The 25,046-nt window shown below is 41.5% G+C and overlaps 1 protein-coding gene across 1 annotated transcript in view; it reads right to left on the reverse strand.

Annotated features, from left to right (window-relative positions):
- LOC126413100 (myrosinase 1-like) overlaps nt 1-22,909 on the reverse strand; it is a 67,511-nt gene extending 44,602 nt beyond the window's left edge. Inside the window, exons 1-4 of the mRNA XM_050082995.1 lie at nt 22,754-22,909; nt 15,562-15,696; nt 3,763-3,885; nt 3,499-3,679 (exon numbers count right to left, since the gene is read on the reverse strand). Coding sequence (XP_049938952.1) covers nt 3,499-3,679; nt 3,763-3,885; nt 15,562-15,696; nt 22,754-22,909 — 595 coding nt within the window. The remainder of the gene's footprint in view (nt 1-3,498; nt 3,680-3,762; nt 3,886-15,561; nt 15,697-22,753) is intronic.
- Between the last annotated feature and the right edge of the window lie 2,137 nt (nt 22,910-25,046).

Below are 25,046 nucleotides of genomic sequence, written 5' to 3' on the forward strand. Positions count from 1 at the left end.
ACTTTCAGAGGAAAGTAAAAGATGGCTTTTCCGATGCTGATTCCTCCCTGACTACAAATTCAATCTAACAATTACATAGGCTGAGACTTCCAGTTAAATTCTGGTACTGGAAGAAGGAAAACTGTAACATATTAGGTAACACCCAAAACTCCAGATGTCAGACACTGAGACCTATATCGACAGAGTATCAACCAACATTCCGAGTTAGCTGGTACTATATGCTGTCACCCAGCAGAACGAGTGTAAACGTTAATTAAAAGTAACGCCGGAACTACCAGAGCACAGGAAAAGCGTATCTGTGAGCTAACAATATATATGGTTCCCGTTGGACGAAAACTTCTTTTTCGATTTTCTCGGGGCTGCCAGAGTAGTAGTTCTGCTTCAAGCGCCGAGCGGGAAGGTTCTTGTTTATTTCACTTGCCGCAGCGTCGCTTGTGTGGAGTTTACCTCGTTAGTGTTGTTCTGTCTGCCGAGTGAGTCGTAGCGCCTCCGCTCCGTCTTACTGTCAGTGTTCGTTTACATGCAGCGGCGTCGGCTGCTCTGCTATGACTACCATGGTTCCACTTGTATTCAACGAAAAGACACTATGAGCTTCAATTTCGGTGAATCAAAGTAACACGTGCAGCCTGGGCCTCTAGAAATCCGACCGATGACCTCAGCAGTTTCGCCCCTTAGGAACTTACTTTCTAGAAATCCACGACTGGCTTGTTGATAGGATTCATGTGAACTCTGATCAGGTCCACACCGCTTATTTTGACGCAGACAAGTACGTGTTTTACGTTAAGTTTACGGATCCCCTTCACGTTGAAAGATTGCTCTTGCGACATGGTTCTCAAGTCCCGTGCAAGCATCGCTATAATTCCGCTAGTATGGTGTCACTCGTAGATGGTGAAATTGACTGTACTAGTGGTAGTGTGTTCAACCTCCCGTCGATGGTGAAGTCGACTGTACCAATGTTAGTGTGTTCAACCTCTCGTCGGAGGTTGATGACAACATTCTAAAGGACATATTGACTCCTTACGATAACGTGAAAAACGTCCGGCCGCTGTGGTCGAGCGGTTCTAGGCACTTCAGTCCGGAACCACGTGGCTGCTATGGTCGCAGGTTCGAATCCTACCTCGGGTATGGATGTTTGTGATGTCCTTAGGTTAGTTACGTTTAAGTAGTTCTAATTCTAGGGGACTGATGACCCCCGATGTTAAGCCCCTTAGTACTTCGAGCCATTTGATCTATTTGGTACTGCCTACTGAGCTCTTCCTTATTGCTGTATCTATAGCCTTAGAGAAATTCAACCTGATCTCGTCATTCCTTAGTACTTGCCCGCGGAGGGTTTTTGTCTTAACGCCGTCATTAGCACAGCGTCGCAAATTGACGGTTGCTTATCTTGTTCCTTCCACTCTCGACGTCGGATCTACTTCTGCTTCAGATCATAATGATCAAAGTCAGTTCTAATAATCGTGTAAATGAATATCCGTCTTTACCTCCGTGACAGGTTCAGAATCCTATGGCCCCCCGGGATGGAACCTGTAACAGGGACAAATAAGCGACGTAGCTCTCAAGATGGAGATTGTGAGGATCTGGCTGTGCCTTCTGCCCAAAACTCCTGCCCATCGATTGTGTCCCCTGCTCCTCTCCGTGCTACGATCCTGCATCCCTCCTGATCACGAAGTGGCTCCTTCTGAGATGCCTGTGTGTAGAGAAGGAGCGGAGTCCACCCCTCCCCCCCCCCCCCCCCCCCCACCAACCCCCTTCGTCTTTGTGTCCTCCATTGCAGTCTGATACGACGCTATGTCCTCATGCTCCTTCGTCTTCAGCCGCCGACGGTTTCCTGAATTTGCCGCCTACAGCAAATCCAGTGGAGAATAAAAATGTACCACCAAGTATCACCTGTTGCACTGGTAGCTCGACAGAATGGTTCCGTTTTAAGGACTGGACCTGCGTTACATGACCCCTGTTCTCAGGGGCACGAAGCTATGCCTATGCGGCAGAGGCCGCCATGCCACGTAGCCGATAGGACCAGCGTGTTCAACTTTGACCGTGCAGTGGCACGTAAGAAACATAAGAAAAAAGGTTGCGGTGACGGGGGTTCTGGACCCCCGATGTCTGATTCATCTGTGGACTCCACAATGGACCTTGACCCTCAGCTGTCTATTTCTGCCCGGTACGTTCCGTACATCCCTGTTTAGCTTTGATCAATGACACAAACCTACACGTGCCTTTTCTAATGTAAGTCGTGTGGAGTCATAATTTCAACTGGCATCACTGCGTCAGTTCACTTATGATTCATGTGCGGACATAGTCTTCTTACAGGAGATGTTATTTTGGCAACTCCCCTTTCCTGGTTTTCGAGTGATATTTAATGTAGCACTCGAATATTCTACGGGGACCGCCTTATTCTTTCGCGAAGGCATTCCTACTGCTGAAGTTGAGATGTTGGATTGTGGCGGGAGCATAGATTGTCAACTTTGTAATCTTACTTTGGTTCTTTTATATGCCCTTCTGGCACTGGTCACGTAGTGAATCATTCGCGTTTATTTAAAGAGGAAATTGTGTATCTGTTTCGTAAGAATCCTCCTGGTATTCTGTTGGATGGTGATTTTAATTGTGTGTTGCGTCCTGCAGATAAATCTCTAAATTTTATTTTCTGTCGTGAATGGCATGAATTCGTCCGCTCCTTACACCTGAAAGACGTCTTTATATGTGAAGACCCGACGTTAGTTAAACTGACCCACTTATCTGCGACTTCTAGTAGCACGTTAGATATGTTTTACTTATCAGACTGCCTGCTCCATTGTATTCTTAATATTGAAGTCATCCAAGATTCCTTTACGGGTCATTGTGCTGTGACTGCATTTATATCTTGAACGGCAACCAGTCAAATTGTTTCGCACTCCTATGTTAACTGCCGCTCACCTAGCTAACCCATTTCTAGATGACGTGATGCGAGCCGTGAGGGAGTGTAGTCTACGGTCCAACGGGAAGTACTCTTCCATACTTGTTTAGTGGACACAGCCAGCAAGAACGAGGCTCAGGCAAACTTTGATACTTTTCTGTGCTGCCAAAGCGGGAGACTTTCGGAGAACCTACGAATATTACTATTCAATCCTGAGTGAACTTCATGATGCTGCAGATCACGCCCCTCTGTTACGCAACAAGTCAACCACTTTCCATAGCTACTCAAGACAGTAGCATGTACACAACCCACCATATTCGCACATTTAGAAACTGTTTGTTTCCAACCACTGGACAAAAACAGTGTGTTCTTTGTACAAGTCACTTATGTCAGTGGATTTCTTCATTTTTAGTCCATATCGTCGCTCGAATGATTCCCCAGTCATCTCTGATCCACTTTCATGTGTCCCTTGTCACATCACTTGTCACGACGCCAGCCATTATTGACTGAGCAGAGCTCGCAATGTTTTGGTTAATATGTCTATTTATCTAACTGAACTCTTTTTAGCATAAGGAATTCTCGCCAAGCTGCCACGAACCACTGACCATTCTGCGAGGCTCTGAACTGTTCATCGTACAGATGCCAGACCCGCGCGTGGGCTTTGATGACGGTGTGAGTCGCCAGGTAGTCGCCAATTCCCGATGCTGGCTGAGAGGGGGCGACTTCGTTCATCGCATAGCCGTTTACCAAGCCAGCTGGAGCATTGATTGTGATCCACCATTTCACCTGTGGAACCATAAACCATAATTATGCTCCTAGGTAGCGTGAATGTGAGAAAAGCTTATAACTACTTTCAAACATTTACTTACCCTGTCACCGAAGTTTTCGAACAGTATCCTGGCGTATTCAACGAAGTAATCGACCAACAACTCGTTGGACCAGCCCCCGATGTACTGCAGTGCTTGAGGGAGATCCCAGTGGTATATTGTTACCTGCAAGCGGCATACTGCAGTCACACTTTGTCATTCGAGATGGAGAAAATATTTTTGGTGAAGCAATTAGGAACGTCTAATTATGCCTAGAGGTGTTGTGGGAGTCTACTAAGTGACACAGGCCGGTAATTATTATAGAAATTCTGTAATTTTGCTTTTGTAACTGGTGTTTCAGAGATTTACATTGATTCTTACCTGATATTATAATCACAACGATAGAACTGACTTTGATAAGAAATAGATATATGACCATTTAAAGCATTTAAAATTAGTTTCTTAGCTGGAACTTCTCGGAATCCAATTCTGGAATTGTTGCAGAATATGGAATTGAAAGCAGAGGTGGACAGGTGGGAAAAATGGTCAATCGAGGATATCAATGCAATGGTAGGCGGACAGACGCTGCTTTGACATGCGAAATGGAGCTTTGAGTGGTCATCAAGTTTCTGCGAGGTATTCATAACCGGCTGGGACAATAATTCTGTGCTTCAGCGCTTCGCATATTGCTTGATTTGTTAATTACAGCTGTTCTTACGGCAACAACCTTAAGCCTATGATGACGTTGCACTCTGACTTCTTTGTCGATTTTTCATCATCCATTAAGGATGTGGATTAATTTGAAGAGGGGATTTAAACCAGTAAACCACTGTAAATCTAGGTTGTGGGGCCCATAGAAAAAACAACACTGTGAGAGAGGAGCGGTTGGTTACTTGCAACAAGAACAGAGCTGGACATTAGCAATGGCTTTACCAAAGATGTCATTACATCGTACAATGTGAGTTGGAATACAATGACGACCCTAGGACAAATCCAGCCTTTGACCTTTGTGTTGCCTTTATTCAGGGGCAAGGGTTAATGGCGTTTGTCTTTGACCTTGAAATTGACATGTCCTTATTAGTGACATTATCAATGAATATAACCATTCAATCAAGCAATAAAATAATGAAATACATTTTAAATATCCAACTGGCTGAATTGTGCTTTAGACGCCTCCCTCCCCACAGTCACACACCGTTCTCTTCTCTCAAACAGATCACAGCATATTTTTGAAATATTGTGTGAAAATCAAATCAGAATGTAGTTTCCATACATAAATTAAAAAATATCCTAGATAACTTAATTGGGTCTTACACTGCATGCCGTTCCACTACTTTTACAACCAATCAGAGAGTAATATTAATGATTGGTCAAATTGGACAAAATTTCATTATTTCTGCGATATTTACACAAAATTGCATAAAAACACAGTGAGAGGCTAGTATTTAAGCTGTTATTAAAATGAAAGAGCCCATGAAAATGAAGTACAATCTTGCCTGTGCTCTAAAGAGTCAGAAGCATTTATCAAAAAATTTACGTCTGAAGTATTTCCTCTCTTAGAATACCTCAATTATGTAAAAAATATCGATTTCATTACTGACTTCAAAAATTGTTTGTTGTATCAGAAAATTTCATCGGAAGCTATGTATCAGTCAATCTGGAATACTGGAATATGTGACATATGTCCATAAATGGTTCAAAATCAACATTTGATCGCAGTACGTAACAAATAAATTAGTAATGAGCAGCTTCTTAAGATGAGTTTTACTTTGAATACGAGGATCGTTTCGAAAGTAAAACCTCCTATTTTTATGTTGTGACGCAGGATGTCCGCACCAGATCTCGTTGGTGTAGTACTAATGCTTGAACCTTCCTCTTTCACTTTTAGGTGGTTCCGTTGTTCTTTGGTAGTTTGTGCCAGCACAGGACTGTTCCAAAATGGAGTCTGACATGGATGCGCATACGAAACAGCGATGTGTGACTGAATTTCTCACTGCTGAAAAAACGGCGCCTATTGAAATCCATCGACGCATCGACGCTTGCTAATGGTGACTGGAGACGTTAAACAGACGTGAGCAGTGTGAGGCCATGAGTACGGCATTTTCAAGGTGGTGGAAACAGCGTGCATGACAAGCCGCGGCCCGGTCGACTCTGCAGAGCAATGAAGAGCGTCCTGATTAACTCGTCCGCGCCAATCGGCAGATAACGACCAGAGAATTGTGTGCAAGGCTGAATGTCGGCTGTAATGCTTTGGAAAGATCTTGGTTATCGAAAAGTCTGTGCGAGATGGATCCCACTGATGCTTACAGAAGAACAAAAAACTTATCGAATGGAAATACTGCGGCAGACAGTATCCTGGGTCATATCTTGCATCTAACCAGCCTGTGGATATTGTCACGTGATTAGTTAAAACAATGGCGGGCACTCACAGGAATTAACTATGGACAACTATTATAGTATTTACCCTTTAGGACAGTACCTTCTAGAAAATGGGCTAATCTTCATAGGGACACTGAAAAAGAACAAGAATGGAATTCCTTCCGAATTTTTGCCAAAGAGATCGCGAGAAACTGAAAACTGGCTGTGATTTTTCTGTCGTCAATGCGTGAAACTGATGAAATACGCACTAGTACAGGAAGGTCTGTTGTAAATCTGGTCTACAATGCAATCTCAGCTGAAGTTGATACTGTTGATTACATGTGTACCCCACTCAGACGACAAGGAAAAGATGTCTCTTGACGTTGTTTTTCCTTCATCTTGATACTGCTGGAATTCAAAATTTTTCTGGAATTAAATCCCAAGTGCTGCTCTTCACAAATATCCCAGATAAAAGGTTCAGAAGAAATACGTACCTCACAAACCTGGCCTTGGCTCTAATAGAGAGAAAGTTGAAAAAAGGTGCTCAACTCTTTCATTTACTAAGGGACATACAAGGATTTCTGTCACTCTATAGATCAATCCTCGTAAGTAACGAAGAGGTAGTTAGAACGTGTAGAAGGTGCTATCCTTGTGGTGGTAAAAAAAATAACAGAAGTACTGTGACTTGCAACAGTTACAAAGGATCTGTTTTCAAGCAACACAGCCACAACACTGCGACCTGTAATGACTGCAGAGCTTCTCGAGAGGTACAAAGTGTGTGATTCTTGGTACGTGTTACCGATACTTTTTTCTTAGTTGGATGTCTTGTTCTTTATTATGACTATACGATATTTCCGTTTCTCTTCACAAGACATTTTTATAATACTTGCTTCAATAAAGACCTATAATAGCACTGAAATCTGTTGTTACAACGATCTTATTTGTAGCTGAGAAGCTCTTCTATAAATGCTACAAGAGAAATAAAAAAAAATTCAGTTAAATGATATTTGATGTTAGGCGGCACTGACTGCAGCACGCACCCGCTGGAGTAATTGACTTCAGCGCGCCTGCCGCGGGATTAAACTAGTACTTGATTTATTTCGCGGTTTTCTAGTTTTGCGCTATAGTTTTTAAAGTAAAACTCGCTTTTGACAACCACATATTGTACTTCATCTGCAGGATTACATCAAGTAATGTGCTTACGGAAACACTTTCCCTAGTGTTACTTCGTTTCCTTCGTTTCTCGAATGGCGGAGCCTTTTCGACTCGGCAAGGGATTTAAGCGTGCACGCAGCTCACACGAATCTGGTGGTGTGTGATTGTTTTCGTGGATCCTCGAGTGATATCGCGGTTTGCACATTTGCTCATCATGTCTATACGACAGACGTTTATGTCGCAGGCCAAGCCTTAACCTACTGGGGAGTTGCAGCCTTGCCCTGCCTGCGCTATGATGGACCATACCGTGGAGCTGAACTTTCGGCATGTTACTGCTGCCGTGAATGGTGGACATGGCCGCGTACACTGTCTATGATTCGCATTGTGCTGATACAGGATCGACGGTGAGCTCCATTTCTTCTGGGCGTTAAGTGCTGGTCGTGATTTACGAGGGACGACGCTAAGACTCTCTCGTCTTCATGATAGTGGGAAACGACTTGCAGAATTGGTGGACAATATGTTGTAATATTTTAAAGCAAAAGCTGGCTGACCATTTTGCACAAGCTACTGCCAAAGCAGGCCAGGATCCAGCGTTTCGTTGCAACCGTGCGACTGTCGAGAGGGAAAAGTTGGACTTTAGGTGGAACAGTTCTGAGGCCTACAACTCCGCTTTTTCCATGTGGGAGCTCGAATCGACACTGAGACTTCTGACACTGCACCCGGTCACGACAACATCCGGTACTGCATACTTTGACATCTGCCAGCGGCGTCAAAGGAAATCCGACTCGAATGTTTTAAACTAATATGGCAGACAGGTGTCTTCCCCAACTCGTGGAGGGAGGCAATTCTAATCCCTCTCCTCAAACCAGGAAAGGACCACTCATGTCCCAGTAGTTATTGGAGTATTGTCTTGACGAACTGTGTGGGAACGGATGGTTAACCGTCGTCTGGTCTGGCTTTAGAGACCAGGCAACTCCTTAGCCGCTCTCAGTGTGGATTCCCAAAATTTCTTTCCACGGTCGACAACTCCTCCGTTAACATTACTGTATCGGTATTTCGGCATATTCTTTGATATCAGTAAGGCGTACGATACTACTTGGAGACACTGTATTCTCACACATCTGCATCAATGGTGCTTTAGTGGCCACCTCCCCATTTTCATTCGTTCTTTCCTGTCCCAGCTTTTTTTTCGGTCCCGAGTTGGTCACACACGGTCTGATAAATTTGAGCAGGAGAATGGTGTCCCTCAGGGCAGTGTTTTAAGTGTTACCCTCTTTGCCACAGCCGTCAACAGTATAAGATCTACAGTGAGGAGAATAGTACAGTGCTCCATATTTGTGGACGACTTTGCTGTTTTCTGTTCCTCTTCCAGTGTTGCAACGGCGAGCCATCAGTTGCAACTTGCAGTGTGACAGTTAGAGGAGTAGGTTGCAAAGACGGGTTTTCAGTTTTCTGCCGATAAGTGTGTGTGTGTTCATTTTAATCGTTCTCGTCGTCCTTTTAATTTCCTGCCTTGCATATAGGGGACATTATCCTATATTTTAGAGACACAGTGCTGTTTCTGCGCCTCATTTTTGACTCCAGATTATCATGGTTGCCACACCTGCGATACTTGAAAGCCAGAACCCTGAAGGCACTGAACATCCTCAAGTGCCTCAACCACAGGTATTGGGGAGCGGACAGGGAGCGTCTCCTCCAGTTTTATCGGGCTTTTGTGCATTCGCGGCTGGACTACGATTGCACAGTGTATGGGTCAGCGAGGCCCTCTTATTTGCGGATCCTTGAAGCTGTCCACCATGCAGGTATTCGACTGGCCGAGGGACCAGTCCCACACCCAGCCTCTTTGCTGAGGCCAGGGAACCGCCACTTACCATCCGGCGGCAGCTCCTCCTGGTGGGCCAGGTGTGTAAGTTTCTTGCAGCTCCAACCTCACCCGCTCACCATATAGTTGCTCATCCGCCTCTGGACCGTCTTTTTCCCACCATCCCCAAGCCACGATTCCGTTTGGGATAAATGTGCAACGTGTGCTGGAGTCCCACGGTGTGGATCCCGTAAGGCTCCAAATCCAGTATTTTAACTGCCTGCCACCCTGGTTACTAGAGAGGCCTAGAGTGATTTTACATTTGGGGCGGTACAAGAGATATTGCACTCCTGCTTCCATTTTTAACGCAATATTTTCTGCTATTTTATCTGAGCACCACAACTATGTTGCTGTTTTTACAGATGGCTCGAAACAGAGGAATTCCGTTGTTTGCTCTGTTGCTTTCCCAATTGCAACTTGCAGTGCGACAGTTAGAGGAGTAGGTTGCAAAGACGGGTTTTCAGTTTTCTGGTCCGATTGCCTCAAGCGTTTACAGTCTTTGATACAGAATTTTCTGCGATCTTGCTGGCACGGGTGCAGATGAGACGCTCTTCCCGCCCTTCACAACGGCTGGGGAAGAAGGTGGCTTTCTGCTCGGTTCCAGGGCACGTCGGTATTGCTGGGAACGAAAGGGCAGATCTCGCAGCCAAGGAGGCGTGTCTCGATCCGCAAGTATTTAAGTGCGCCATCCCCCTGCACGCACAGACCTCGCTGTTGAGCTCACGAGTCATGCGTCGGTGGGAGGATGAGTGGCTGGAAATGACTGACAATAAGCTCCGTTTAGTCAAGCCCACAACGCGTGTTTGGTGTACTTCCTTCCAGCCACGTAGACGCGACGAGGTTCTACTCATTTTTAATCTTTTCCCCCTCTTTCGTTGCGTGTATGCTTCCATTTTACTAAATTAGTCCACATAAGTTTCTTTTAATAGTGTCAGGGCGCTGATGTCCTCGACGTTGAGCGTCCTTAAGCCCCAACACACACACACACACACACACACACACACACACACACACACATACACACACACACACACACACACACGGAAAAGATTAGATGACGGCATAGCTCTGTCGAACCTGGTCATTCAATAAAACTCTTTTTTTAGCGATCTTGGCTTGTGTTGTTTTCTTCTGTCACCATACATTCCAGATCACCATCCCATAGTGATAATGGCATAAATATATATCTGTGTGTGTGCATACGCCTGATTTTGTCAAGAAACTGAGCTGGTACTGTAATTCCTTAATCCACGTCCTCTAGTTCTTTAAGTTACCTGAGTTTCTGTTGCTAACGCCCTCAGTCTACTTCGTAGACGAGTACAATATTGTAAATTTTCTGTTTTCTATGGCTACACATGTTAGCATGTTAGTGAATTAGTAACTCCATTTGGCTGTTTCACAGTCGTGTATGCGAAGTTAAGGTTTTAATACTAATTTTCTTATTTATATGGTTGATATTTGTTGACAGAAAAGCCTGGCTCACAGACGTAGGCATTCTGAATTTTTCTGCTTTCCGTGACAGTACTGAGCAACAGTACCTTCTGGTTGCTTCACAGTTGTACATGCAATTATTTTAAAATTTTCACTAGTATTTCTACATACTCATTTTAGTAATTATCTGCTTCACAGATGTGTATATTATTTCAAGTTTCAGACACCTGTTAATGCATATTATGGAAATTCTTGTTAAAAGGAAAAAATAATTGCTTTAAATTTTGTACTGCACTAAGGTAGAATAAGATTCCCCTGGCTTCTTCACAGTTGTTTGTGTAAATTTACTACCCTTAATTATTGCACCTCTGTGTGCTGGTATCTATTGATCTACGGTCTATTCTGCAACACATCTATGCATTATTTCCAGTGTCAGGTATTTGGCAATGTGAATTTCAGAAAATGTTGTTTCAGACACTTTGATAAAATTAGCACATGAACTAGTATTACTTGTTTTTGTAAATTAAAAACTGGCTTCTGTGGTCATTAAAGAAATAATTTTCTTTCAGATACTATTTTATTCTCGCTGAGCACCTTACTGCCAGACCCCAGCTCCCTGCCAGTTCATACTGACCAATTCGTTAATTACATTCATAAGCAAGCACTGCTTTTTAATGGAGAGTATGGTTTATACTCGTTCTCATATTCCATTAAGATGTTCACCTACCTGTTTAGCAGGTAAAATATGATTCAGCATGAAAATAGTGTTGGGGTACTTACATTAGATTCCATGCTTTTGACACCAGTTTGAGATGCACTCTTTTGGATTATTTATGCATTTTTGCAGACAGGGAAAGAATATTGTGATATTTCACAAGAGCCATAAATGTGGAAAATAGTTTACTTGCAGTTCTATTGTATAATACACCAAGGGTGCTACACAGATGGAACTTCTAACGTTTTTACCAGTGCAGACTTGTGCTGCTGACAGTATACAACTGGCACATAAAACAGCACTTCAGTGATGTCCCATTTTTCAGGACTTGCATAATAGTATTTAACATAAAACTCATTTTTAACATATATGTTTTTCTAATTTTTTAATTACATTTTATAATCAGATTTTGATTTTAAACTATTTATGAAGATTACGTTACATAATTACTCCCATATTCTGTAGCGAATGATACAATACAGCTTCTGATGAAATTCACCGATGTGACTGGTGAGCCAGTCCCCAATTGATTTTTTGAAATCATTAATGAAAACATAGCTGACAACGTTTCCGTTGTTTGCACAGTTCAGATAATGTTTTAAGTGAGACGCATAATTTTTGATAAATAATTCAGGTCGTTCTGATACATCTGGATAAAATCAGTATGGTGATACACTGTAATTGGTTGTTTCTTTCCAATGGCGACTAAAATACAGGCTTTCATTAAAGGAGTCGGAATGAAGTGCTACATTATGAATTGTTTCCAAATTAATATAATTTTTATGCATCATTTTAATATAACAGCGGAAGTAACTAAATATCTCTAGGAAATAATAAATATCTTTCGGTTTTACAGAAAAAACGAATATTTTCGATTTGAAGTGGAGGTTAAGTAATTTTTACTGCATATCTGTTCCCATTTCTGCACATCATTTCAATATTTTCTACTTATCGGTTTCTGACAGATGGTGCTGTGGAAAATGAGACACAGAGCTAGTTGGATTTTTAATAGTATTTTATTTATTTTGTTGATTGTTTGATTGATTGATTTTATTGCTTGATAATGTCAATCATAAGGATGAGTCAAGATCAATGTCAGAGGTCAAAGATCATTTACCCTTCCCCTGAATGTAGGCTACCCATGGTCATAAGTCAAATTTGCCCTAGAGTCGCTATTGCACGTATGTTTCAGAATCGAAGTATTCGTTGATCGACCTTATAGGTCACGTCCAGAATATGTAACATTAGCTATCTTTCTAATACTTTTTACTATTCTTTCCGGACGGTTTCCAACAATTTGATGACCAGGTAACAGGTATCAAGAACTCTTGGTTCGAATATAGTCTGTGGTCTCCACAGACTGGATATAGGATATGCTCTGTAGTCGGACAGGGGTTTCTGTTGAAATTTGACTGTGGAAGAAATTTGTAAAATTTACGATGGCCCTGAATGGGAGAAGAAGTGTTGGTGTATAGTTTTGACCCGACCACCTATAACTATCTCGGGTTCAGTTTCACTTCCACAGTGGAGGATGGGGATAGTGTATGTGTATATCTCTATAATTTCCACTATGAAAGCATTTTTAAAGCTAAATCTATAAAACTTTGAATTTGGCTTCGCGGTTACAAGTATTAACTGGAAAATGGAAACTCAGCCCCCTAGGTGAGGGATATAGTGGATAAAACTTTTTATTGGAATATTTCAATATTCAGGCATTTTTGGAATTAAATCTACGATTGTTTTTATTTGGCTTCTTCGTTAGAAATTTAAAAAAATCACGCTACACTTCTGTAGAAAATTCAACCGATAAGGGGATGAAATAGTCCAAGATTGATTCACTTACACATCATCGCTGACTCCAAACCAAACTTGAAATTTGTAGAGGCTGTCGATCTTATACTGTAGGCATAGTTTAAGAGGGGACTTTTCGGACTTCCACTCCAAAGGGTTGAAGCAGGGGATGAAATTCATTTTGAAAATATGTAGCTATTAAGACAATTTTGAAGTCAGAACTACGAAAACCAATGTCTGGCTTCTAAGTCAGAAATAAAAAACAAAACTTCGTGTTTCAGAATTTTGGGAGATTGAACTACTGATGGCGTAAAGTAATGAGTTATAGAGTTTTTGACAATAAAGATTTATTAAAGAACTACTAAAGATTTTTAACGCTATATCTTTGAAAACTAAAATTCGACTTTTCGCTTAGAAATAAAGAAATATATATTTCAGTGTCTTTGGAAATTCAACCCCTTAAGAGACTGTAAAACAAGATGAAAAATTTTATGAAACTATTTCTTTATAAAAGCATTATTAAAGCCAATCAATGAAATTCGTATTTTGCTCCTCTGTTAGAAGTAGAGAAACACATATTGCACTGTTTTTGGAAATTCAATCCCGAAGGGAGAGAAATAGGGGATGAAAATGTTTAAGAAAATATTTCTTAATATCAAAAAATTCTTGAAGTGAAATCTATGAAAACTGGTATTTCACTTCTCAGTTAGATGTAAAGAAATATATGTTAGGGGATGAATGTTTTTGTGGAAATATCACCAGAAGAACGCAAAAGGCATGCTTAACGAAATCATTGAACTCCAGCTATCAGAAACGATTTTTGAACAGGAGTACATTCGAAGAAGACAATACTTCTTGTGTTAATTAGGGTGAAAATCTGTGCAGGCCACAAAATCGAGCGAAGCAGCGGATGATAAACTAGTAATTCCATATTTTTGTGTATCTTAATTATTACTGCTTGTTTGATATTACGACTCATATTACAGAAACATACTTCCTACTATTGCAGAACAACTATTGACCTCTTACCCCATTATCCAAATAGTAATACTTGTCTTACTGTTAACACTGCTTTGTCTCTTGCCGTGGGAAGTGGCACACTGCTTAAGATACCGGATACACGATGCAAGACAGAGATACAACTCTCCTTCAGGTCATCCGGATTTAAATTTGTGGCGTTTCCCTGAATCATCAGTCCTGATTGATTCGGTTGAAAAAGATAGAGAGGATTTCTTTCGCAATCCTACCTTAATTAAATCTTGTGTGTTCTATCTGTACATATCTCGAGGTCGACGCTACCCAAAGCACAATGTACCATCATTTTTGCTTCGTCTCATTAGTTAACTAACTGTGTGCTCCATTACCTTCTGGGCCTAATGTGCATAGATTTTTCACGGTCGTTTTTTTCCTATGGAATAGTCCTGAGACTAAACCATTCAGCTGCAATGTCCTTGAATACAGTACTGCTACTCAGACACATTTCGCTGTAGCATACGAACGTCTGCACCTTCACATAAATTACTTTTTTGATGCCACTCTAAAACAATTCTCTACTTAGTTATGGTTTTCTCCTCTGTAAGCCAACCTCATATGCATTCTCTCCAGTTACATTTTATCCATCTTCACGGAACATTGAGTACAAAGAAGGGTAGCTCATATTGTATTATCGCGAAATAGGGGAGATAGAGCCACAGACATGATACGTGAATTGGAGTGGCAGTCACTATAACGAATGCGTTTTTCGTTGCGACGGGTACTCCTCTTGAAATTTCAATCACCAGTTTTCTCCTCCGATTGCTAAAACATTCTGTTGGCACCCACCGACATAGGGAGAAATGATCATCACGATAAAATAAGAGAAATCAGGGCTCGCGCAGAAAAATATTAGTGCTCGTTTTTTCCGCGCGCCGTTCGAGAGTGGAACGGTAGAGACAGCTTGAAGGTGGTTCATTGAACCCTCTGACGGGCACTTTATTGTCAATAGCAGAGTAATCATGTAGATTTAGATGTACAGGGAAAGTAACTCACAATGGTATAGCTAAAGCATTTGTAATGCCTTTCTTTGTCTCCCTGGACACTATGCCCACCGTACTGCCAAACACGCACGGAAATATTAGCTTCTCAAATTAATTTTGGCAACAATCGCCCTTAATTTCTACCGTGACCCAGTTCACATGTGTGGGGTGTTCCGCTCACAATGTATGCTTCGGACTGCCCGAAATATCACAATCAAAATTATCGTTCGTCGGTCTTCATTTGAAACAGATGAACTGTATATGGGCAATGCTCAGATTGGCAGTGAACTAGATAATCCGATTCGATAAGAGTTTCAGTCAACAATACCCATACAATAGTAAGGAAAAATTCGCTCTCTATTCTTTTACGTTAGGAACGGACAATTAATTTAATTATTGCTCCGTAAAAGCAGTGTTGTATATTTCTTGACATTGACATAATTCCCAAGGAACCCATATTTTGTTTATAGGTCTTTGTAAATATGAGAGACGTTTATTGTAAGAGAGGAAAAAGCCTGTGAATACTTCTTACTTACCAGAGGCTGAATTCCGTTGGCGAGTAGTTCATTGATGAGGTTGTTGTAATAATCGATACCAGCCTGGTTGATAACATCAAGGTCCCCGGTAGGTAATACACGTGACCAGGAAATCGAAAATCGATACACGCCCGCCTGTTCAATCACATCGCATTATTAGTCGCAACAAATGGGTTGGGCGCTGATACCTGATATTTGGTTTTAAATTTACGTAGTAATGCTGAACTCGGAGAATGATATATACATTTAAAGCTATATTACAAGTCACTTGGTAGAAGATCAAACAATATATCACAAATGATGGCTATTATTAGATAAATAGTTTTCCGTTCTGACTAACAAATCAAAATAATTGAGAATATTTAAAATTGAACCACCTTGTCTTTGGAAAATACAAAAGAAAATATTCTGGGAAACGATCCTGAAATTATTTATTTGTCTTCTGAAAAGTTACAAGTGCAATGAGCAGATATTTAGAAGTAGACAATGACAGGTATGAAGTATGCGAGAGGAAAATTTCTGTAATGAGCAACAAGGTAACCTCGCATTTTTTTAAGCAGATCACTGGATACGGCAGCGGACATTAAAAATTAAGAACTTTTTTTACTTTTTTTATTTTTTGAGTCAACAATCTCCTGACTGGTTTGATGCAACCCGCCACGAATTCCTCTCCTGTACTATTCTCTTCCTCTCAGAGTAGCATTTGTAAATTACGTCCTCAATTATTTGCTGGATGTATTTCAATCTCTGCTTTCCTCTACAGTTTCTACCCTCCACAGCTCCCTCTAGTACCTCCCATTTTGCACCCTTTTTAATGCTAGCACTTTATTCTTGTTCTTCCACTCTTATTATTCTGTCTTGGCTTTTGTACATATTGTATATTCCCAGTCATTCCATATAGCTTATCCCTATTTTTCTCAACACTTCGAACACGTTGCCCCGTTCTACGTTGTCGATCGCTTTTTTCAGGTCAACAAATCCTATGAACGTGTCTTTATCTTTCTTTAATCTGGCTTCCATTATTAAACGCAACGTCAGAACTGCCTGTCTGGTGCCTTTACCTTTCCTAAAGCGAAACTGGTTGTCAGCTAACAGATCTTCAATTTTCTTTTCCGTTTTTCTGTTTATTAGTCTTGTCATCAACTTGGATTCGTGAGCTGTTAAGGTGACTGTGCAATAATTCTCTCACCTGCCGGCTCGTGCAATGTTCGGAATTGTGTAGATGATGTTATCCTGAAAGTTCGATGGTATATCGCCAGATTCATAGATTCTATACACCAACGTAAGTAGTTGTTTTGTTACCACTTCTCCCAATGATTTTAGGTTATCTATTTCTTCTGTGTTATTCGATTTTAATGCTTCCGAATGTCATTTGAATACTGATTCGGATACTGGGTGCCGTGTCTCTTCTATACCAATTCCTGTTTCTTCTTCTGTCACGTGATCAGACAAGTTGTCCCCGTCAAATGGGCCCTCTGTGTACTCTTTCCACCTATCCTCTCTCACTTCTGTATTTAGCTGTGGAAATCTCATTGGACTGTTGTTACCGACCTTGCTTTTAATTTCATCGAGTGTTGTTTTGACTATTCAACATTCTGAGCCAGTCCTTCCGACAATCATTTCTTTTGTGATTTCTTCACATTTCTTACGGAACCATTTCGTCTTAAACTTCCCTGCACTTCACATTTACTTCATCCATAAGTGACTGGTATTTCTGTATTCGTGAATTTCACCGAGTAACTTTGTACTTTATTTTTTTCAGTCACCAACTGAAGTACATCTTCTGTTAAGACCTGCACACACAAATTACGAGTACTACCGGCACTATAACTCGTCAACCGGTTCCAATAGATGAAGAATGTTTTTCAGAATACCTGTTGCTATTTCGACAAACGTAATCCAAACATGGTAGTTAGAGAACTGGGACTAATTTCGTGCAAAGTAGTAAGTGGAAAAAAGCGAAATAGGTAAATTCATTGAATTTACTTGCATAAAATTTACTTTTCTGCGAAGAAACGCAATTTGGAAAAAAAGTAGTGTGTTCTAGTTGCATAATGAAACAATTTGCACACATTTGTAAAGTTAAGTGACAAGGCAATTATGGAACTGGACAAAGTAATGACTAGTCATATCATGTTGTAAAAAAGTGAGATTTTGGTTCCAGAGAAAGACACATCAATGTGTGGTAGTCGGAAGAAACGGGGGAAGGGCAGGACTTCAGATACAAACGTAATAGAACTTTATCCATTATGGATGTGGAACACTATGAATGTGGTGAGTAGAGGTTTCCAGAGATAATTGTAACCAGTCTCCTTCTGTGATCCTTCTGTGATCTCAAAAGGCGACTGGTTACAGTTACCTCTGAAAATACACACAAAAATATTAATACTGCTAAAACACATACACAACTACAGAAGAAAATGAATAATTTTTGTTATGTAGAATGCATCTCCCTCGTGATCTCCAAAAGAACTGTAAGTACGAGGGCTGTCCAGAAAGTAAGTTACGATCGGTCGCGAAATGGAATCGACTATGAAAATCCGGTAAAGCTTTGCAAAGATGTGTTGAGCAGTGTCTCTAGTATGATTCTAGGTAGAATTATGCCGCTCTTTTCATTCCTGAGCTCTTAGTGAGCGCGTAAAGATGTTATAGAAAATAGTATCTCCCGCCAAGTACGAGGGCCTGGTGAGAATTTTCCCCTGAAACTATGCAACCAACATTACATAACTGTCGTGCGGTTTCTTCTTCAAGACAATTCTCAGCCTCATTCTGCAGGGGCAATGAAGATGTTCCTGCATCGTTTCAATTGGAAATGTTTGGTTACCCACAATACAGCCCGTAATTGTCTCCCACTGAGTTTCATCTCTGCTCAAACGAACCGCTGGCTATGAAGACAACATTTTGGCACAGACAACGAGCTTTAGGCCAGCGTAGAGAATTGGCGGAAAGCACTGGCGGCTGGGAGGGTATTGGAAAGTTGGTACAACGCTACGACGAATGTCTGAGTCAGAACGGCGACTACGTAGAGAAGTAGCTGAAAGGTGTAGCTAGCTGTTACAAATGAAACATTTCTGATTTTCACTGTGATTTTCATTTCGCGATCAATCGTAACTTACTTTCTGGACAGCCCTCGTATCGTACGAAAGACGAAGATCAACAGGACGGACGACCAAGACTAATTTGAAAGGATCTGCAAGGTAATAAGAAAGTGAAATTTTGTGCAGCTACACAGCCTAATATGATGATTGTGTCGAAAAGAGGATGAAGAATATTTGGCAGTTAAAGCGTGTAAGTAACTGTTACAGTTTATAGACCTAATGAATATACACTGATCAGGCAGACCATTATGACCACCTGCCTAAAAGCTGGTAAGTCCACCTTTGGCACGGATAACAGCGGCTACGCGTCGTGGCATGAAAGTAATTGGAATTCGGTAGGTCGCTGGAGGGAGTTGGCACCACATCCGGACACAGACGTCAAGTAATTCTAGTAAATTCGGAGATGATCTCTGACGCCACGTTCAAACACATCCTAGATGTGTTCGATCGAGTTCAGATCTGGAAAGTTGGCGGCTAGTACATCAATTGGAATTCGCCACTGTGTTCCTCGAACTACTCCACACACACTCCTGACCTTGCAATGTGACTCATTATCTTGTTGAAATACGCAACCTGTGTACAATACTACACGGCCGTCATGGTTCCCTTCACGATCTCCACTGCAAACATGGATGCTCACGTGAACGTACCCCAGAGCATAATGGAGCCGCCTCAAACTTATCTTCATCCCGCAAAACGGGTGTCAACGAGCTGTTCTCTCGGAAGACGACGTGTTCGCGATGTCCCGTCGACGTAATGGAGAAGGTGTCAAGATTCATCAGACCATGCAACGCTCTACCACTGCGCCAACGTCCGGTGCGGATGGTCGGGGCCCATTTCAGTCGTAGTTTCCGATGCCGTGTGTTAAATCGGCATATGCATAGATGCGGAGACCTATCGTTAGGAGTGCTCGGTGCCCTGTGTCTTTAGACACACTTGTACTCTGCCCAGCATTAAAGTCTGATGTTAGTTCTGCCACATTTCGCAGCCTTTCCGGTTTTTCCAGTCTGCCCGGCCAAACACGACCGGCGTCTGTAATGAGAGGTGGCCGCCCAGCCCCACGACCTCTGAATGTGGTTTCACCACGTGTTGAAGACACCCACCACAGCACTCCTCGAACACCCGAAAAGTCGTGCAGTTTCCAAAATGCTATTGCCGAGCCTCCGGGCCGTCACCATCTGCCCTCGAACAAACTCATACAGATCAAACGCCTTTCTCATTCAACGCAGAGGCAACACTCTTACTAATACTACACTGCTGGCCATTAAAATTGCTACCCCACGAAGATGACGCGCTAAAGACGTGACATTTAACCGACAGGAAGAACAAGCTGTGATATGCAAATGATTAGCTTTTCAGAGCATTCACATAAGGTTGACGCCGGTGCTGACATCTACAACGTGCTGACATGAGGAAAGTTTCCAATCGATTTCTCATACACAAACAGTAGTTGACCTGCGTTGCCTGGTGAAACGCTGTTTGAATGCCTCGTAAAAGGAGGAGACATGCGTACTATCACGTTTCCGACTCTGATAAAAGTCGGATTGTAGCCTATCGCGAATGCGATTTATCGTATCACGACATTGCTTCTCGCGTTGGTCGAGATCCAATGACTGTTAGCAGAATATGAAATCGGTGGGTTGTGGAGGGTAATACGGAATGCTGTGCTGGATCCCAACGGCCTCGTATCACTAGCAGTAGAGATGACAGGCATCTTATCCACATGGCTGTAACGGATCGTACAGCCACGTCTCGATCCCTGAGTAAACAGATGGGGACGTTTGCATGACAATAACCATCTGCACGAACAGTTCGACGACGTCTGCAGCAGCACGGACTGTCAGCTCGGAGACCATGGCTGCGGTTACCCTTGACGCTGCATCACAGACAGGAGCGCCTGTGATGGTGTACTAAACAACGAACCTGGATGCACGAGTGGCAAAACGTCATTTTTTCCGATGAATCCAGGTTTTGTTTACAGCATCATATTGGTCGCATCCGTGTTTGGCGACATCGCGGTGAACGCACATTGGAAGCTTGTATTGGTCATCGCCATACTGGCGTATCACCCGGCGTGGTGGTATGGGGTGCCATTGGTTACGCGTCTCGGTCACTTCTTGTTCGCACTGTCGGCACTTTGATCAGCAGATTCTCCAGATCTCTCACCAATTGAATACGTCTGGTCAATGGTGGCCGAACAACTGGCTCGTCACAATACGCCAGTCACTACTCTTGATGAACTGTGGTATCGTGTTGAAGCTGCATGGGCAGCTGTACCTACACACGCCATCCAAGCTCTGTATGACTCAATGCCCAGGCGTATCAAGGCTGTTATTTATGACAGAGGTGGTTGTTCTGGGTACTGATTTCTCAGGATCTATGCACCCAAATTGCGTGAAAATGTAGTCACATGTCAGTTCTAGTATAATATATTTGTCCAATGAATACCCGTTTTTGATCTGCATTTCTTCTTGTGTAGCAATTTTAATGGCCTGTAGCGTACATGTGCCGTTCGTGTGGGTGATTATCTGTTATTCCTTGCCAGATGACGCTGGTATCGCCTGGACGAGTTTATATCTACGGTAGGTCGGTGGTCATAATGTTCTGGCTGATCAGCGTAAATGGGTGTTTCGGTACATAATACTAATTATAACTCTATTAGGTCTTTTCATCTTGTTAAGGTAAGCATTAGCGGACGGAAATTCTGATAGTAGCTTTAAATCTATATTTTATTTGTTGATATCAGAATAAACTGAATCACAGAAAATCATCTGCAGCCATTGTTTTCGCGCTTGTTACTTCAACGCTGGCTCTTGGCATTTAGGTTATTCCTGAAAAATCTGCATTCGTCAATTTTTCGATCCGGTTCAGACACACTGCTGAATTATGTTGACTACTGGACTACCTCTTCTCGTGTATTATGGATTATAATCATAATAAATTTCTCTCTTCGGGAAAACAAGTTACCTTGCTGTTTTAAGGAGTATTACTCTCAATCCCTACGCCTCTAAAGAAATTCTGTGTTCGAATGACTTCCTGATATGAACGGCTGTCTGGAATTCGTTTCTTATGGAAGCATTTTCTTTTTAATTTGGTTAGTTTTTACCGGTAGAGCCTCTGTGGCCTATAACATTCACACGGAAAAGCTACTATCGTAGGCTTCTTCCGCTGTATGAAATAAAAGTAGGCTAAGCGGCTGTGCTGGATTTCTTCGACTCTCTTTTCTTCATTTCCACAGTCTTTCGTAGTAACACGATCACACCAAGAATCTCTACAAGCTTTCAGTATTGTGACTGTCGCACCACAAAGACACACGTGATCCACAGAGGAATGGAGATACACTGTATATCCGTGTTTCTGTACATTACATGAAAACCTATGAAAATAAGTGACAAGTATCGGAAGAAAGGACATGTGGACCACTGCTTAAACAGGCATACTCGAGGAGCGGGGTTCAGATGCCTTTAGATCACAATAGTGTTTTCCATGGTTTTCCAAAATCTATTAACTCGAATCATAGAGAGATTTCTTTGCAAGTGACACCGAAGTTATACTACTTCTTCTTATCTGTTTCGGGTCTTATTTCCATGTATAATGAACTTCTCTTTGACGGGACTTTATACAATACTCTCCCTTCCTTTCTTTTTTATATTCCCGAAATTTTTATACTTTGTTCTTCATCGTCTATTGCAACTGAACTACTGCTGGAATGTTCCTTATATTTTATTTGATTAATCTAATTGCTGGCTAAGACGGACATATTCTTTCTTCTATAGCTCGAGAGAACTTTAGTCTCCCCGATATTAGATCTTTCAAGTCCTAGATATAACCCATTTCCGCTTAACTGTGGTTCACCCTTTGATTTGCTCTTATATATTTACCCAAAGCAAATTATGCTTGAAATTAACGGACGGTTTGTTTTCGAGGAAAGATACTGGTTCTGTAGTTTTAAAGCACTTTGTATGGCAAGAAAATTCGGTAACTAAAATATGAGCATTTTATGTCGAATGACTTGAAGAGAAAATAAGGCAGATGCTGATTTGAAGTGTCCATGAGCAGAAATTAGTCTTTTCTGCTTTGGAAAGTGTACTTACGTTGAGTGCCTTCAACATCTGCACGTCCTCCTGGTACTTGTGGTAAGAATCGCAGGTGACGTCCCCGGTGTCTCCTGTGGTATATTCCGGATAGTTGTGGAAAAAGTAGTCCTGAATGCTCTCTCCTTTGCCTGTACAGACATGCAAGAACATCATGGTATATGAAGAAACCTATAACTATTGTCATAGAAATTATTTATTGATTTTGTATCGGAAAAACAACAACATGGAATTTACTGAGCGCATACATTATTGTAAAAAATAAATGTAATGGAACGTCTTCGAATGCACAGTTTTCTTTTGTCCTTTGTTACTTTGCGACGGAGTGCAATTAATGTTTCTAAACTTACCATCTTCATTCCAGGCTCCTTCCACCTGATATGCGGATGTTACAGCCCCAAATAGAAAGTCATCAGGGAATCTATCAGTGGCTGTCTGTGTCGAAGCTACGGCCAATACAGCCGTAAAGGCGATCAGCAAACTCATTACTGGAAATTTTCAGTGCCTGACCGTGAGCTACCGTGAGCCATACATATATATATAACGTGATTAAGCTGCAGTTTCGTAAGACGTTGCAAACCACGAAATAGATTAAATCTGTTTGATTTGTGTTCTCATCATTTAATTAAAACATCGTTTTAGGAATAGACCATGACGTAACATACAAGTGCTTCTCACTGAAGTTATCGGAGATTTTTGGAGAAAAACTCGTATCTCCGTGATATGCAGTGATATCAGTACAGGCTTTCTTATCAGTTGCGTTTGGATACTCGGGTGTGTTACACCTCGACGGTTCTGTAATCGCATGAGTCCGATGTTTAGCCAAGTCAGTCCTGGAGGAAAGGATAATCGTCGTCCATTACAATAAAGTGATTCATCGCTTGGCTAAACACTAACTCCATATTACAAAAAAACCTTAATTATTTACTTGTTTTGGGACGATCCTAAAAATAAATAAAATCTCATGAAAACCAAATTATAACTTAATAAGGAACCATTATTTTTTATAAATTGGACACTTTTGTGTAGTAATATTGTAACTGAAATTTTTTCTCCTAAGGAATCTTGAGTGTTTCAATGTATGCACTCAGGGTAACAAATCTGTAGGATTCATTCGTTTGCTCCACCCATTCACGTGTGAATTTAGATAATTCGAAGGCAGTGCGAGACATTTTACATCGTACCAGCATTTTGTGTATTATCTTCTATCCTTCATTGCACCCGGTTTCGATTCATTAGGTACTGTAGTCACCGAAAGATGCTGCTGCACTCAAGCATATTAGAACTCCTGTTGGAAGAACTTGTACGGGTTACGGCTGTATGCGGCGTCATTCGAACTGATTCAAAAGATTGTAGAAAAAACTTGAGGTATTCACTGCCCGAGGAATCTAAGGATACATGTCAGGAAATTTCATCTAAGAATGTCGCAGGGCATACCAAATACGACGAACAGGACATTTATCACCTGTCCCAGAACTGCTAGCCTTCTCTCTGAGGAGACGTGTCGAAAGTGTGGCCCAAGTCTCACTGGGCAAGATACGTGTAGAGGGGGATATTCTTTTTGTGACAGCAGACATCTTGAAGTGAGTGTGTCAGTCCACTATACGGCTTGTTGATGGTAAGTTGTCCAACTGCCAGAGGGGATTGCTACAGTGAGTGGAAAAAACAATCTTTGTTCCCACTTAGATGGATCCGGGATGTGAAGTGTGAAACAGTGGAGGGAGGGGATGGAGGCAGCACAGAAAGAGGAAACTGAAATCGTCTTATGCAAGAAAACTGTACGAAACAGAGTGAAATACAGAAACGTTACACAGCACACAACAAAACTTAAAAGTAAAGGAAAAAAGTGAAAAAAAAATTATATGGAAGATAGAATTAAAATATTAAGGGAAATTTTTATGTAATTTTGAAAGATATTAAAAAAATTGTACACTAACTGGTGCAATGAGAATTTAAAGTTCAACGTTTTATTTTGAATTGTAGTTCTAAAGCGTACTGGGAGATATTCGTGTGTTGTGTTATATAGACCGTGCAGTCTCCAATTATGTGACCTTGACATATTTCTACCATCTATGCTCAAAGTAGTTAAACAGTTTCACCAATTTTTCAGAGACAAAAATTTTTCAGTAGAGAATCCTTCAACCAACTAAAAAGCAAGTGTAAATTGTCAAACTGGACCTAATTTACTGTGAGTAATTTCGTGCGTAATTCAAAGCCGTGTCAAATGTTCCTCTAATCTACTCTATTTGTACTTTGATACAAGTCATTTCACAATATTGGAGTCAGAGACAGA

The sequence above is a fragment of the Schistocerca serialis genome, chromosome 7, assembly GCF_023864345.2.
Source record: "Schistocerca serialis cubense isolate TAMUIC-IGC-003099 chromosome 7, iqSchSeri2.2, whole genome shotgun sequence".
NCBI classification, from domain to species: Eukaryota; Metazoa; Arthropoda; class Insecta; order Orthoptera; family Acrididae; genus Schistocerca; species Schistocerca serialis.